This window comes from Taeniopygia guttata, chromosome 3 (genome assembly GCF_048771995.1).
Source record: "Taeniopygia guttata chromosome 3, bTaeGut7.mat, whole genome shotgun sequence".
Classification (NCBI taxonomy): Eukaryota; Metazoa; Chordata; class Aves; order Passeriformes; family Estrildidae; genus Taeniopygia; species Taeniopygia guttata.
The window spans coordinates 99,931,690-99,946,632 of NC_133027.1; the positions used below are offsets into that span (position 1 = coordinate 99,931,690).

Here is a 14,943-nt window from a genome sequence, read left to right on the forward strand (position 1 = left end):
AGAGTAATTGTATAAGTAACAGAACAAGCAGAATTTTATAAGCAACTTGATGTGATTTTATGCATATTTTTATATAAAAGGTTTAAAGAAACTTTTACTTGAGAACTTCTAGGAAAGATTCCTGAAGTAAATTTTGCCTAAGGGTATTAAGTACGTGCTATGCATTTTAAACAAATTATGTAGGAAGTTTTATTTAGAACTTGAAAGTTGATGAGAGCCAAAAGAAAAAAAACAACAAACAAGACAGCCTATCCTTCTTGGAATGAGATTATGTGAATCTGTAAACTTCCAAACAGATTTAAAAGCTTTGTGTTATAATAGAGCTCTAGAAAATAACTATAAGTGAAAGTTTAGGTATCACATTTTCAGTTTTAATGCTTTTGAAAATAGCTCACATTGCAACTTCATCTTCATTTTAAAATTGTTTCTAATAGTCAACAGCAATTATGCAGAATTCTGGGATGTTAGAAATTTGTATTTATATGTATTACCTGATCTAAAGTAGATTTTTTTTTCCCTTTGGTACAATTTTTTGAGTTTGAATTTCATATCTTAAAAATTTTTTAGAGTTTTTTTTCTGCTGTTGTGTTGTAGTTGGCATGCTCTTTGGGGTTTTGGCAAGAGTGTAGGCTAACAAGAAGGAATCTGCATTTGTTTCCCCTGAAAATCAGAGTTGTCCTTTTCTTCTCTTAAAATCTGACTATGTCAGTCACAGACAAATAACCAATTTCGTGTCCTTTATTTTTGGACTTTTGGAAAGAATACAGACATACCCCCTTAACCTAAAAAAAAGTGAGTATAATAGTTGTTATCATTAAAGTAAGTGGTTGTCTATTATAGGACTTGTAGTTGCTTTTTGATTGTACCAGTGATCCTTCCAACCAGGGGGAGGATTGTTGCTTTGAACTGCAAAGCATTTTGCATATATAAATAAATTATGTGTATGTAATTTAAAATTACTTTGTAACTTTTTCTTTCTTTTTTAGGTTAAAAATATTGGTGATTACTTTAAACATCATCTGCTGCAATCAAGGCACAGGGGTGCATTTGAATTGGCATATGCTGGCTTCGTGCAACTTACAGAAATGCTTTCCAGGTAGAAGATGGGCAACTTCCTATGTTTTTAATACAAGTTTTAACAAATTTTGGCATTGACCTTGAAGCTGGCTCTGCAGGCAGATCCTTGTTTTCACGTGGATTTTATTTAAGTGTGTAGGCATGATTATGACAGTTACATGTTGTCTGTGACTTGGACTACAATATTTATGGTTAGAGGTGCTGCTTAGGCATTGAAAAATGATATAGACATATAATGCTTGCTGCATTTTTCTTCATTTCTGGCATGTTATTTTCCTGAACAGCTCTTAAAAACTCTTGGGAAAAGTAGGAGTGTAGAGTTCTTCCATCTCGCTCCCCTTTTCTGGTCTTTTATGAAAGCGTACGCCAGACTTTTTGTTTTAGCCAGGACATTTTCTTGGAAACTTCTGTTACCTGTCATGGAGTTGGTTATTGTGACATTTGGAAGACTACCTGACAGTGCATCACAGGGTGTGATACGCACTCTGGCTTTTTTCTTTCCCTTTGTAACTTTATAGTTTCCTAGAAGAACTAAATGAACAGAATTATCCTGAGGTCTGGGCAAGATCACTGGAATTTCCATTACATGCTTATCCAGCACTTGAAATCAGTAGTTATATTTCTTTGTGGTATACAGTTTATATCCCATCCATGCTTTAATAAGACAAATTAAAATTTCTACTGACTAGGTAGAGTCTGGTGGGTTTTTTTGTTGCTGGGTTTTTTTAATATGAAAGACCAGTCAGATTTTCAAATTGAAGTACCTGTTTTTCACACCAATGCTAGGTTAAGTATGCCATGTTCCCCTTTTGCCCCATATCAGCCAGTTTGAAGTACAGATCTCTTTCTTCTTTATTTCATAATGGAAACAGTTTGGTGCTTTTAGTACAGACTGCTGGCTGATCAGGACCATGGGGTGTCCCCTCAGAAAATCTTCCCAACAGAGCTGAGGCTTGGTCTGTGCTACAGGATGCTGGGTGAGGCTGCTGCATCTATGTGCCAGCACTGCTACAGTAAGGTATTTAACACGTGGTGGTGTTGATTCTGTGTGCCAGTGGGATGTTAGGCTGCATGCCATGATTCTCTTGCTGATCGCTCTCTCCAAGGTACGTGATTTTCTTTCAGGTGATAGCAATCTGAGGGATTTCAGATTGGCTTGAGGAGTTTGTTGAGCACTCCCACAACCTTGCTTTACACTTGGTTGTTTGCTCAAAGAGAAAAAAAAAAAAAGCAACTTACTGCTTATCTTCTTGCCTGTCCATATATTTTATATACACTTGTTTAAACATTGGAGTGTTCTTCTATACCATGAAAACTTGGTTCAGGAAGTTCTAAGGTGATGTAAGTTTTCTCCTGACAATGTGAAGGGAGAGTCTGGCCATCAGAGTAGTACAGTTAAAAAAAACCCAAAAACGGCAAAAAAACCCCAACCAACAAACAGACCTTTGAGTCTATTTGGGAGGAATAAGGAGGTAATCCAAGCAGGTACAGCCCTGCTGGTCTGATCTCAGTCAATATGCAGGACTCTCTTGTAGCAAAGGCAAAGTAAAAAACAGGGAATAATGGAAAACATAAAACACACAGTCAGTTTATAGCAGACTCACTATTTTTCTTTGATTTTCAGTTTTAAAATTTCTCTTAAAATTTTCTGAGGCAAATAGAGTAGAGAAAATCTACTCAGACTTTGGAAAAGTTGCTGATGTGTTTGTTGCCTCTTCTGCTTTCTGCCATTGTATTCAATGGAGCTCAGTCCACTTAACAGCAGACTTCTGCCAGGTTGAAAAATGAAGAGCCAAGCCCAAGAGAACTCTACTTGCCTGAAAATTATTCAAACATTAAATGATATGTATGTATCATCCAAAAAAAAGCCCTCCAAAATTAAGGAAGTTTCCTTTTCTGAATTAGCAGTAGTCTGTTACAATTCTTTTGGTTATCCATACTGCCTAGCATTTTTAAAGTTAAGATATTTCAAGCAGAGCAAGTGTTCCTTTGGGAAAAAAGATTTATAAGAACTGGATAGCAGCTCTGTAGAAGTACATTTGTTTCAAAGAAAGACAATATTTTCCAGGAACTACAGGTCTCAAAGCTTATATTTGTATTTAAAACAAAGGAGAAAGGAGACTGATACCAGAACAGGAAATGACTCTTTGATTTGGGACTCCAGGGATATGAGGAATATTTTGAGACTCTCCTCCAAAAGGGGCGAATTAAGTCTTGGTGAATACAGCTGCCTTGCAGGTCTGTTGATTGTCATGGAGTATTTCCATGTCCCCTGCTGCAGCTCCATTCTGCAAGTGAATCTCAGCTGGCCTGCCTCTCTCCATAGCTGAGAGCCTTATGGGCAGTCTTGAAGCATGTGTGTCCTAATCTGTATTAATTTGCTGCTGTGGCCACAAATGCCAGAGGAGAGAGCTTTTGTCTGGGGTGACTTAGAGTAATGTACAGCTTAGCATGAGACCCTGTTGAACGGGCTTGAACTCTAGATGTGCAGAAGCATCCCTGACACTTGAATTTGTTCTTTACGTATTGAATTTGTTCTTTATGTAAAGCACTGTGAAAAATCTGTCACTAGGACTGTGCCAGATCCTTTTCCCAGGCATCCAGTTGAACATAATCCTTCACTTATTTATTGCCAAGCACTTTTTTTAAACTTTATGCTGCGGTGTCTTTTATCTGAGCTTGCTTTTAGCTGTCCAACCCTGAAGCACCAGTCCTTATAAGAACCAAGAACAGACTTTTTTTTCTAGACAGAATGATGGTATTCAGACCTGTTTGAAATAGTGGCAAAAGAAAAATATTTCCTCTGCAGAGATTTCTTCCAAACCTGATGAAATTGATCTGTCTTGAAATTCAGATGTAAATTGCTGAGTCTGCTCTAGTATGCAAGTTACCATTCTTCTGTTTCCCTGTTGATACTCCTTCTGGGAGTGTAGTGCTCCCTTTGTCATGCCTGCTTAATGTTGACTGCAGCTGCACCTTCAAAAAAAAACCCATACAGTTACATAACAAGCAACATTCATATCAATGAAATAAGCAATATGTTTTAAAAAAGAGTATTTCCTGCCAAAGGCCTAGAGAAATTAAAAAAATGCTCATTTGGTCTGTGATAGCATGGTGGCTCAGGAAAGTCAAAATTCTGTTTCAAACTTGAATCTTCTGTAATCCTTATTACTCAAGCAATTTCTTCTGTCCCAAGTGACATTTCGCCTGCTTTGCATTTCTTTTACTCGGTGATCTCTTTGCCAAGAGATCAGGTAGATTTCTGGAAATCTGAAATGGCATTGCTTAGCTATGGTGGTAGTGCTTTGCTTCACTAAAGTTGCAGAATGTAAGAGTAAGGTTTGGGAAGAGTAATGTCATATTGTGCAATGTGTTTGCTTAGGAATACTTTATTTTGAACACTTTCAAGTGTTTGATTGGAACTTAAATAGTGGTGAGCACTGTTTTAGGAGCTGCAGTAAGTTAGGTTCATAACAGTTTTCTAGAAAGTTGTAATTTATTAAAAAAATATGAAAATCATGATTTTATTTCAAAAATGTTTAATCAGTCAATGTCAGTGAAAATTACTTATCTGTACCTAGTCAGTGTCTGATCTTCTGTAATATTTCTTTTGGGAAATGCTAATTCTTTGCAGTAAACTCTGCTTCTATCTCATTTTTTTGCTCTGAAGTGACTGTTATTCACTGATTTCCTAGCCTGCTGTGATCTGCTAGGAAGACTTGTAAAATGGAAATACCACTAATGGACTTTCTAGTGAAACTTACCAAAACTGTAAATTCTTCTTAGCAAAAGTATAATCACAGATGTGAAGGGAAAGAGTGTTGAAGGGAGAGAAAGAAAGTGGGGGAGAAGCATGGCTCTTATATATTGAGGTGCTTGTAGCATTAGGAAATACATGACATAAGGAAGTATGAAATACAATGTTAAGGCACCACTCAGGTTGAAGGTGTATTAATTTTTAACACTGTTCATATTTTTCTTCCCATTTATTTTGCTGCTTGGTGTGAGAGATATAGGTAATGATACTGTCTGAAACTTTGAAGCCACCCAAGGTTCTTTCTGCTCTGCTTTTCCAATGGAGAAACCTCAAACCCTTCTCAATGCACCTATATGATCTAGAAAATTTTGTTTCCTATAGAGTAAATGCTGTGAAAAGGAGGATGCAAGTGGAAGGACTTAGTAGTTTCAGAAGAGTTGTTCTTAAAAGCAGACTTATAACTTAAATAGTAATGTGTTTTTGAGGTTAGATTCTGGTCTCAGAAGTACCAGGGGCAGTATTGTCTGTAAAAAATGGGAATCACATTACTTACGTGGAAAAGAATAATACTGCAGACCTGTTGAGAGAGAAAAAAATGGTAAAAGATAGCTGCTTTTTGCCTGGATAGGAACTGCTTACAGTGATTGGAATCACTGAATTCTGGATATATGTGTGTAGAAAAATGCTTCTGGTCATGTGATGTTTGTGCCACAAGGCACTCGCATCCAGGAAGGCCAAATTCAAGATTGACCCACTGTTAACACCCCATTTGTTTTAGATAGGAGAAAATAGAGATCTGTGACGTAGGGAGAGGAGTTTAACTTAGGATTGCCAAGCTTTTGTACTTATTGATACTGACCACAGAAAGGGTTTGGGGCATGTATGAAATTGTTTTAACTCTGAGATGAACAGACAGAAAATTGTGCATTACACTTAATGTACTGCATCTTAAGTAATTTGTGTATCAACTTACTGTGTTATATTTTCATTATCAACAATTTTTGTTTGATCTGGTAAAAATAATGAGTATTTCATTCTGGAAAATTACATTTGATCTTGAGGCTTTAATTTTTTTATTGTAAAGCTTTGTTATTCTTAAAATTTAGGGTCACCTGCTTCTTATGACAATATTCTTCTTGCCAGACCACAGGGAGACAGAGCTGCCAAATGGAAGGGAGTAGTCATCTCCATTGCAAAGTCAATAGTCTCTAATGTTTCTAACTCTACAGCAGTAACTCTTTCACCTTCTAATAAATAAAAGTGCATTGGTGGGTGACTGAACAAGGTAGAATTACTTGTGGCAAGATCAAAGCAATATGGCTTTAAGGGAGTCTAAAGTTTATTTGACTTGAGTATGCTTCTCCTCTTTCTACTAATACTGAGAGGAGAAAAATCCCTCAGTTTACTTAAGACTAAAATATTCAGTGTGCTACATAGCAACTTTGGAATATTTCCTTAATGCTTTACTTTGTGCTCCTCTGCACCCCAGCAGATGTAGTTATTTCTCATGGGCTGTTCGTGTTAATACTAGGATAGCATCTGAAGAGAGATGAGCACTGTTCTCTGTGTGATTGAATGGAGACATTTAAATTTTGCTTAGCTAGGGAGGTAAGACCAGGTGTCTCCATGATCAGAAGGAGCAGATTTTGCAGAATGTGTTGATTTGGATGAAAAGAATGGCAAAGTTGTGTCTTAACTGCTGAGACTCATGGAGGAGATCTGTGAGAATTTTTGTATGGTCTCAATCCTAGAGTCGTATCCTCATTCTGTACCCAAAAGTGAGCAAAAGAATGCATCCTGTAAGTAAGCAAGGACAAACACTTAACAGCAAAAGAAAGAGAACTCATTGTGAGTTTCCAGGTTAATCTAATTGCTTCTGCCATAGGCTTGGGACAGAAAGTGCCTTTCTTTTATGCCATGGTAGGAAGTGAGGAATCACTTGTCAAGCATTGCTTCTCTTGAGCTCTGGACTGGTGGTTTGCATTCTGACTGCCCTTCTGAAGAGGTGCTGCCTTTAAAAAATGGGGAGAATGCCTGGCAGCAGTGTAGGAAATGTGGAAATCCTGCAGGAATTACTAGAGAGTAAGGAGCATCCTGTGTTTTCTGCTGACCTGTCTGACACTACTGTGACCTCAGGTTTCTGCATTACTAATTTTCTGGGTGTTTTTTTAAAAGAAGGAAAGGAGTGTTTCACTGCAGATTAAAGCCTAATTTTTTGTTCATGATCAGGTTTTTAGCCAATATAAATTCTTGCTTTAATAAGAGGAAGATGAAGAAGGGAGGAATATATGCAGAGCTTCCATTAGATTTTGGTTTTTATACATGTATCTGCTGCCTTTTACCTTTGCTTTTAAATTCTTTATTTCAGTCATCCAGATAGAAAACTTGATTCTAGTCTTACCCTAAGGTCTTACTACCTAATCTTGAATTTAATTATAGTTTATATTTTTAGGTAAGGCAAGTCCTGCATGGTTGAGATAATTGCAGTTGTATTGCCCATAGTGTTGAATTATTTCTTCTACTCTGAATCACATGTCAAACCAGTGTGACAGGTTTTAATAACTATGTCCTGTTAATAGGAATTTTTTGTAACAATGAATGATCCTTTTGGAACATTGACATAAGATTAATGGGCTAATGCTGCACACTGAATGTGGTACATTTTATTGAACTGAACAGCACCAGTAATTGAAATTGACTTGAATTTTTCCGTGTCCTTGGAAGTCGTTTGCTTTCAGGCAATGCTGAGTTTTATAACTGCGGAGGAGGAGTATTTGATGATAGGAGAGCAGTTTAGATGCTTTGCGAAAAGTTTCACTGACTTAGTATTGAAAAGAGCACTATGTCTTGTTTTTCATTCCTTCCATTGCTCTGAGGCTTGCAGGGTTATTTACATAACATGTACTTACTTTGAGGGGCTTCAGTTTCAGTTTGTATGGTTATAAACACCAATATTAGTGGAAGGGGCACACAGCAGCTGCTGTGTGGCAACGAAGATATGAATTTGTGAAGTGTCACTTCCTACACAGTGGCTGATGGGCATATGTCCTTGTCTTGTTTCTCCAGAACATGGTAATAATTTTTGGCAGAAGAGAATTGTTGCAGCAAAGCACAGAGTCTTGTTTTCTGCTCAGTTAAATATATTTTGCTAGTGGCACTTAATAAGTAGGGTTAATATTACTTGTACCAACACTTGAAAAAGTTACAATTTTGTTTAAAATTTATCTGATTTCATAATAAAAATCTGTGTCTGTGCTTGGAGATGTTAACATACTGTAAGAAATATTTCTTAAGGTTGCTAAATGCTTTCTTTGACTTTGTCCTTGTTTTATTCACTTGTTTCTAAATTTCTTATGTATCTGTTTGATGTAGATGTAACAGCGAGAGTCTGCACAAGATGCCAGAACACTGGCTAAGCTGTGTGTTAGAAGAAATCAGATCTTGTGATCCTTCTTCCACACTGTGTGCAACCAGGCGGAGTGCAGGAATTCCATTCTACATACAGGTACCAACTAATGTCACTGCCTCTGATGAAAATGTATTTTCCAGAAAGGGCATTAAAAAAAAAAAAAAGAAATTGCATATTTATTTTTCCCACTTCAACCCCTTTTGATCAAACAGTTGTTTGGTTTTTTATACAGACTTTGATTGCCTTTGTACAGTCAAGAAGCTGTTTTTAACTGAACAATATTTGGCACCTCAGTTCTGTTGACTCTTTGAGAATTTTGTCTTGTGGTAGATTTCTAAAGACTGTGTTTAGGCTTTGTGTTACAACTGTAATAATTCTGGCAAATTCATAGATTAATTCACAGATTAAGTAAGGCTTTGTTAACGACGTGCTACTTCAGTGCAAAGCGGGAGGTTGGTAGAATATGAACAGACCTTCACAGAATTGTAAAATGGTGGCCTATTAAATACTGCAAAGAACTTGGGAAGGCCACTCAACAGCAATAAGGCACAAGTAATAGTGTCACACTGACTGGTGTTGACTGGCAGTTTTAAGTGCAATGAAGGTGTACATTACTGAAGACTTCTATCTGTGAACGTGGGGCCATGCTCTCACATTCTTCCCACTCCCTGTGTTACCTTCAGCTCCATTAATCCCAGCCTCTCTGACTTCAGCCAAGCTCAGGACTGATGGCAGGATGGCAGTGTTTTTCTCTGTGTGAAGTGTCACCTCTTGCTGAGTATCCCACATTAGTATGCAGCAGCTCATCTACATCCTTGTGGGGTCAGTCACTGCAGAGTTGGTTTTGCAGATTCTTAATACTGTACCTATTTTCATTCCTTTGTTCCTTAAAGCAGCCATATTTGCTTTCCCCTAAATTAACCTCCATAATCTTGATGTTCAACCAGTTTTCTAAGACAGGAGTCCAAGAGTAACAATATGGTTTGTAACTTTGTCCACTCTCTGAAGTACAGTCTCAGGCACGTTCCAGGGATCTGAGGGACTGCTGGGAGCAAGCTCTCCCTGCCAGAATAATTCATCTTGCTTGTTTTCCACTCTGAGTTTGCCCTGAGAAAGTTGAGGCAGCCAGCTTCTGTCTGACCTCTTATGTCAGTCACAGGCTGCTCCTGGCTTTGCTAGATGTGTGTGCAAGGCAGCAGAGATCAGAAGTAGGGCACTGGTTTTTTCCTGTTTAGTTTCAGCAGTTAAATATCTTTTTCACTTTTAAGAGTAAGTTATCAGCAGAAGAAATTTGGTGATTTCGTGTTTTCTGGTTTCCCCACTCACACCACACCGTTTGAATCTGGTGTATATTATCTAGTTTTAATCTTGACAATGTGGGGGGAAAAAAAGCATATTTGAATCAGTGTTTTATGTAAAAGGTTACTGTAAGGACTAGGTGGACCCACAGATATCCCACTGCGTGTGTAGTCTGCAGTCAGCCTACTGATTCCATAAGGCAAAGCTTGCACTGTGCCTCAACTCTGTGGATAAATAGGCCAGAGGCTTCTTTTTTCACAGCTCTGGAAGAGTACAAAGTTTAGTCAATTAACATGTGGATTAGTCTGAAATAAACTATTTTCATATTGTAAATTTTATCGTAAAGAGAGGTGGTAGTGTTCTTTGGAAGTGGTTTTGAATGTGTCCATAGACTCAGTAAAATGAGTTGAACCTTCAATGCCATGTGGCATTTGGATAATAAAAATATAAGCTGTACTGTGTATCCTAACAGTAGTAAAAGAAGGTTGTTTTATTACTGCAGTGTGGTCTCTTTGCTATTTACATCCTGTGCTGTGTTCTTGTTAACCTAAAATACATCTATTTTAATGAGAATATGTAATTTTTGAGGTTGTAACCATTCCATGACCTCTTTAAAATAGGAATGTTATTACTGAGTAGCGCAAAGGTGCAGCTCCAGTTGGTGGGTGGGAAAACACGATTTTCAGCTTTTACATGACAAACTTTTAGTCTTCATGTCATTCTCTTGTCTTTTATACTTCATGAACTACTTTTTCTTCCCCACCTGCCCTCTGTTTCTCCTATCATTAAATATATTGATAAACTGACAGAAACTACTCTGGGGTTTCTGCCTAAATTCTGTAATTCATTTGGTTCTTACTGATGCTGAACAGACTCTAGGCCCCAAAGCACAAATGGATAATAATCTTTTATTGGTAATAAATGATTTATGATGATTCATTTGTCCTAACTTGGAAAAATTCAACAAGAGCTACTAGATAAAGAGAGAAAGACTGTTCTAAATTTAGTCCTGCATTTTAGAGAAGTAATTTAGAGTATTTTTATCTCAGCTAGATATCCTATCCACTGATATAGATGGATGCATCTTTCCCCTTATTTCAAAAATGTGCTTCTTGTTTTATCCTGTGTTGCCAACCAAATTTATTATTTGGCCAGCCCTTGTCATCTCAAAAAGGTGTTACTAACCTTAAAAATATCAGTACTAGGAAATGTAAGTATGTGTAGCATAGCAGATGCTTTTGCTGACCAAAATGCTGTGATTTTTATACTGACGAGCTTTGAACAAGGCTGAGGTGAACCGTAACTTCATTTTTTGCGAATTTTTCTTAGTCATTCTGTATGGTCAGAAGCTAGGCTGTGGAATGGTAAATGCAGGAATGAGAGCAGAACTGGTAGTATTAAAAAATGGCTAGAAACATCAGATTTTTTATTTTTTTCCTCTTTTCTATAGGCTTTGTTGGCATCAGAACCAAAGAAGGGCAAAACAGATTTGCTGAAAATGGCAATGAAAGAATTGATATCTCTGGCTGCACCTTTGAATGAATCTTTAAGTGTAATTCCACAGGTAAAATTCAGCCTCTCATCACAAGGCAAATGTCAAAAGTGTGTTTATGCTATTTCAAACAGTTAAGGAGAATGTGTGTTTTTAATGAGGGTGTTCTGTTCTTCCTACCTATAGCTACATTTTAAAATGTGTTTGCATGTGTAGAGGTTACAAAGTTACTGTAAAACATACTAAAAAATGGATTGGGCATAATTCCATAGGTTTTTCTAGTACAGCAAATGAAGTCTCATATGAGCAATTTACTGCCTAGAGTATATTTCTAAACAGATAGATAAGTAACTTCCTTTTTACAAGTTTGTAAATGAACAAGCAAGCCTTGCTTACATTTAAAGTAAATAAATGAGTTATTTATGCGTGAATCATAGTAAAACACTATATGAAAACTGACTTTAGTCATACTTAGTAACTTCTAAAATATAAGTACATACATTTGGAATACTAAAAAATACTTATTTTAAAGGCATGACCTTTATCTGCAAAATGTTATAATTTACTTTCTGTCTGTTTGTAAGTGCAAGCCATAATTTGTTCCCAGTACACAGAAGGATGTCCTAATCACTCTGCCAGATTTTCTGCTGGTATGAATTTATGTAGCCTTGTCAAAGTCTGTGAAGCTACATGTATTACCACCTTCCCTTACAGAGGGTAGAGAAATATTAGAAAATGCTCCACATGGTGTAGAGCAAGCCTGGCTGTCAGTTTTAGCTTAATATTACCATCCTATGAGCTGTAGTTTATTTTTTCTCACAGTATCTGCAGCGTGTCAAGAATGTTGGAAAAGATGATTCTGAACTTCAAAAGTTATTTTTACAGCCATGATAAGCTAAGGATGAAAGAATGTTGGCCTTCACTTGCAATGCCTGGACTATAGTTGTTAGAGGAATATGTTTTTAAACTGTAACTGCTATTAATATTGTTTACTGCAGCACTAATTTAATGCATTTTTAAGCAGCAGTATTTCATGTATTTAATATGGAAATAAAGTGCTGTAAATGTGTATATAGATTATTTTTGCTTTTCATGTTCACTGTTGTAATTACATAAATGAAATTTAAGATATTTACTAATTAATTTATATTTTTCATATATTTCCTTTCCCACTACAGGTTCATGCTTTAAATATCCTCCGGGCACTGTATAGGGATACACGTTTAGGTGAAAACATCATGCCTTATGTTGCAGATGGAATAAAAGCATCAGTTCTAGGGTTTATGTCACCTGTCTGGGCAGTAAGTTAATTCTTCGTTTTGCTTCTCTAGTTTAACAGGATATAGAGTGGTCCTGTTCATTGAAGCTTTGGTCATGTTTATAAATGGCCCTGCCACAATTTCTGGAATGTAATATTTTAAGGTGCAGTAAAAAATAATGTAGACCTGCAAAAAAGTAATAATTTTGGTTTTGTTTTATTTTTCTTAATGTGAACTGCTGACATCCAGAAAAAGTAGGGACAAAGATTGCCTTATAGGTTAAAGTCCCTCTGGCTGTTAAATTTTGAGTCAGTGCACTTGGCTAGTAAGAAGTGTATTTGCATTCATTCTGCCGGTTACTTTGCTCTTGAATTAAAAGATCCCATGTTCAGGTAGAATGCTTCATGATCTGCTGTGCTTAAGGTGAATGCTTTGAATCACTAAAAATATAGATGTATTCCTTATAATAGAGATCTCCAAAGAACCTGAACTTTCTAGTAGTACCATCTTCATTGGAAGGATGCTCTGAATTCATAGTTTCCATGTGCTGACCTGTAGCATGCTTTTCACGCAGGTGTTGTTCTTTTTGTCTGTACATTAATGGCTGTATTTAAAAAAAAATCATACATTTCAAAGGGATTTTTCAAGCATAGTTCTTATTTTTCCTCTAGGTACGAAATTCATCTACACTTCTTTTTAGTGCTCTGATCACAAGAATTTTTGGAGTTAAAAGAGGGAAAGATGAAAATTCTAAGAAAAATAGGTAAGCTTCATTTCATAGAAGTTAGAAGTTTGCAAAACATGACCTTAGCCAACAGCAATTTGAAAATGTTCCTTACTTTATGGATATATTTAAATCACGATGTTACAAGAACATCTAGCTCTGCTTAAACCATACTGCCAAGAAGTAAGTGATAAGGCCAAAAATATCTGTTGTAAACACAGAGTTAATTTGTACTCAGGTGCAATTTCACAGGAGTGGAATGTTGTTGGGAGGTTTTGCTACCAGTGGCTCGTCCAAAAGCCAGAGGCTCTCATGATCACAAAACAGACCTATTGCTCTTAAGGGCAAAGAGAAAGGGGGTGAAAGAGAAGAGGTACAGTGGTTACACATATGTTCATTTCCTTCTAGAGCAGGCCTGGAGTTAATTTCACCCCTACTTATTTAATTTTCCCCTTTAGTCTTCCTGCTCTAGAACACCATCATATCTCTTTCCTCCAAGCTCTAAAAATTGCAGCTTGCAGAGCCATTTCTCTTTCAAGGGATCCTAGCCTTGGAGTTTGTAGTCCTGCTTCAAATTCCTTACTATTTCACTTCATGTGAAAACAGTTCTCCTCTGACTCTTTAAAACTCCCCAGTCCTTAGCATTCCAGTTTCTTTGCACCCTCCAGTTACTGCACAAGGACCCCTGTGTTTTCTTTGGGCCTCTTCCTTTAGCTTTTTCAGCAAACGAAGCATATCCATGCCCTGTGCAGAAACTGAGGTTTCTGCTCTAGGAGGGATGTGAAAATAACCCTGGATGTAGAATAAACTCATTAAAAAATATTCCTGGGTAAACCCGTGGGGCCATAGAGTGGTCACGGTATGGATATTATGGTAACCATTTCAGAAATTCCTAATGGATTTTCACATCACAGGCAAGGCATGCAGTTTCTGAAAGAAGGCAATTGTTAAAATTTGCCTTCAGAAATTCCACCTTTTTTATAGTGGTTCCTTACTGGTGATCTGTGTAACTAATAAATTTTTCATGCATATTTTGAAAAACTAAATGTCTTGGGATGATACTGGTCTGTCATCTTTTAGGTGCTACATAGATGCCATTTTAGCTGTATGAAATAGTTGATTACAGGTGTCACTTGAAAAACTTAGTTACTGTGCATGTATGAACATGAGCAAGAAATACAGGTGGGAAACTGGAAGGAGGTTTCCCTTAGGAAATAGTCTTTCCCCAAAACAATTTGAAATGTTAGCTGCTCTACTGCATGAAATTATTCTTGTTTTGTCACATACCCAAGTCACTTCTAAATTCACTCCTGTAACCCTCCTGAAGCCCAAGCAGAGCAATAAAAACTGCTTTTCACTTCTTGCCTTCCTACTTTGGTTTTATAACAGCATTTAAAGTTGTTTAGTTTTTTTTTCTTTAATTTTTGTATTGAACACTTACTGAAAGAGGTAGACACCCTGCTTTTTAAAAGCTGTATCTTTGGGAAAAACTTGTCACTAACTTCTGCAGTGGGGAGGCAAAGTGACTTCTCAAATGCTTCAGTGTGATGATCTGTGAAATCTGAGATTTCTGTTTGTGAAGCTGCAGAAGGTAATGCATTGAGTATCTGTTGGAGTGGAGAGATACCAGAATGAGGGAAAGGAATCTTTTTTGTAACTGAATTAAATCTATTAATGACAATGTTAATTTTTATGTAACTGGCCCTGTTGAATTGCTTCCCTGAAACTTTATTTACAATAATTTCTTTAGTCATTCTAGCCAAAAGATATTAAAGCTGGGCTGGCTTTATTTTCTTCATCTGTTCATTTAGCAGTTGTGCATTAAACATTGCATGAAAATACTTCTGCTGCTTTCCATGTGTGCTTGTCAAAACTGTGACACAGGGATTAGGAAGACACTTCTAAAGACAGGTCTGTGAGATACAG

General features: G+C 36.8%; 1 protein-coding gene across 1 annotated transcript in view; it reads left to right on the forward strand.

Annotated features, from left to right (window-relative positions):
- THADA (THADA armadillo repeat containing) overlaps positions 1-14,943 on the forward strand; it is a 506,671-nt gene that overhangs the window by 21,403 nt on the left and 470,325 nt on the right. Inside the window, exons 22-26 of the mRNA XM_030269014.4 lie at positions 987-1,096; positions 8,207-8,339; positions 10,993-11,106; positions 12,213-12,335; positions 12,965-13,056. Coding sequence (XP_030124874.4) covers positions 987-1,096; positions 8,207-8,339; positions 10,993-11,106; positions 12,213-12,335; positions 12,965-13,056 — 572 coding nt within the window. The remainder of the gene's footprint in view (positions 1-986; positions 1,097-8,206; positions 8,340-10,992; positions 11,107-12,212; positions 12,336-12,964; positions 13,057-14,943) is intronic.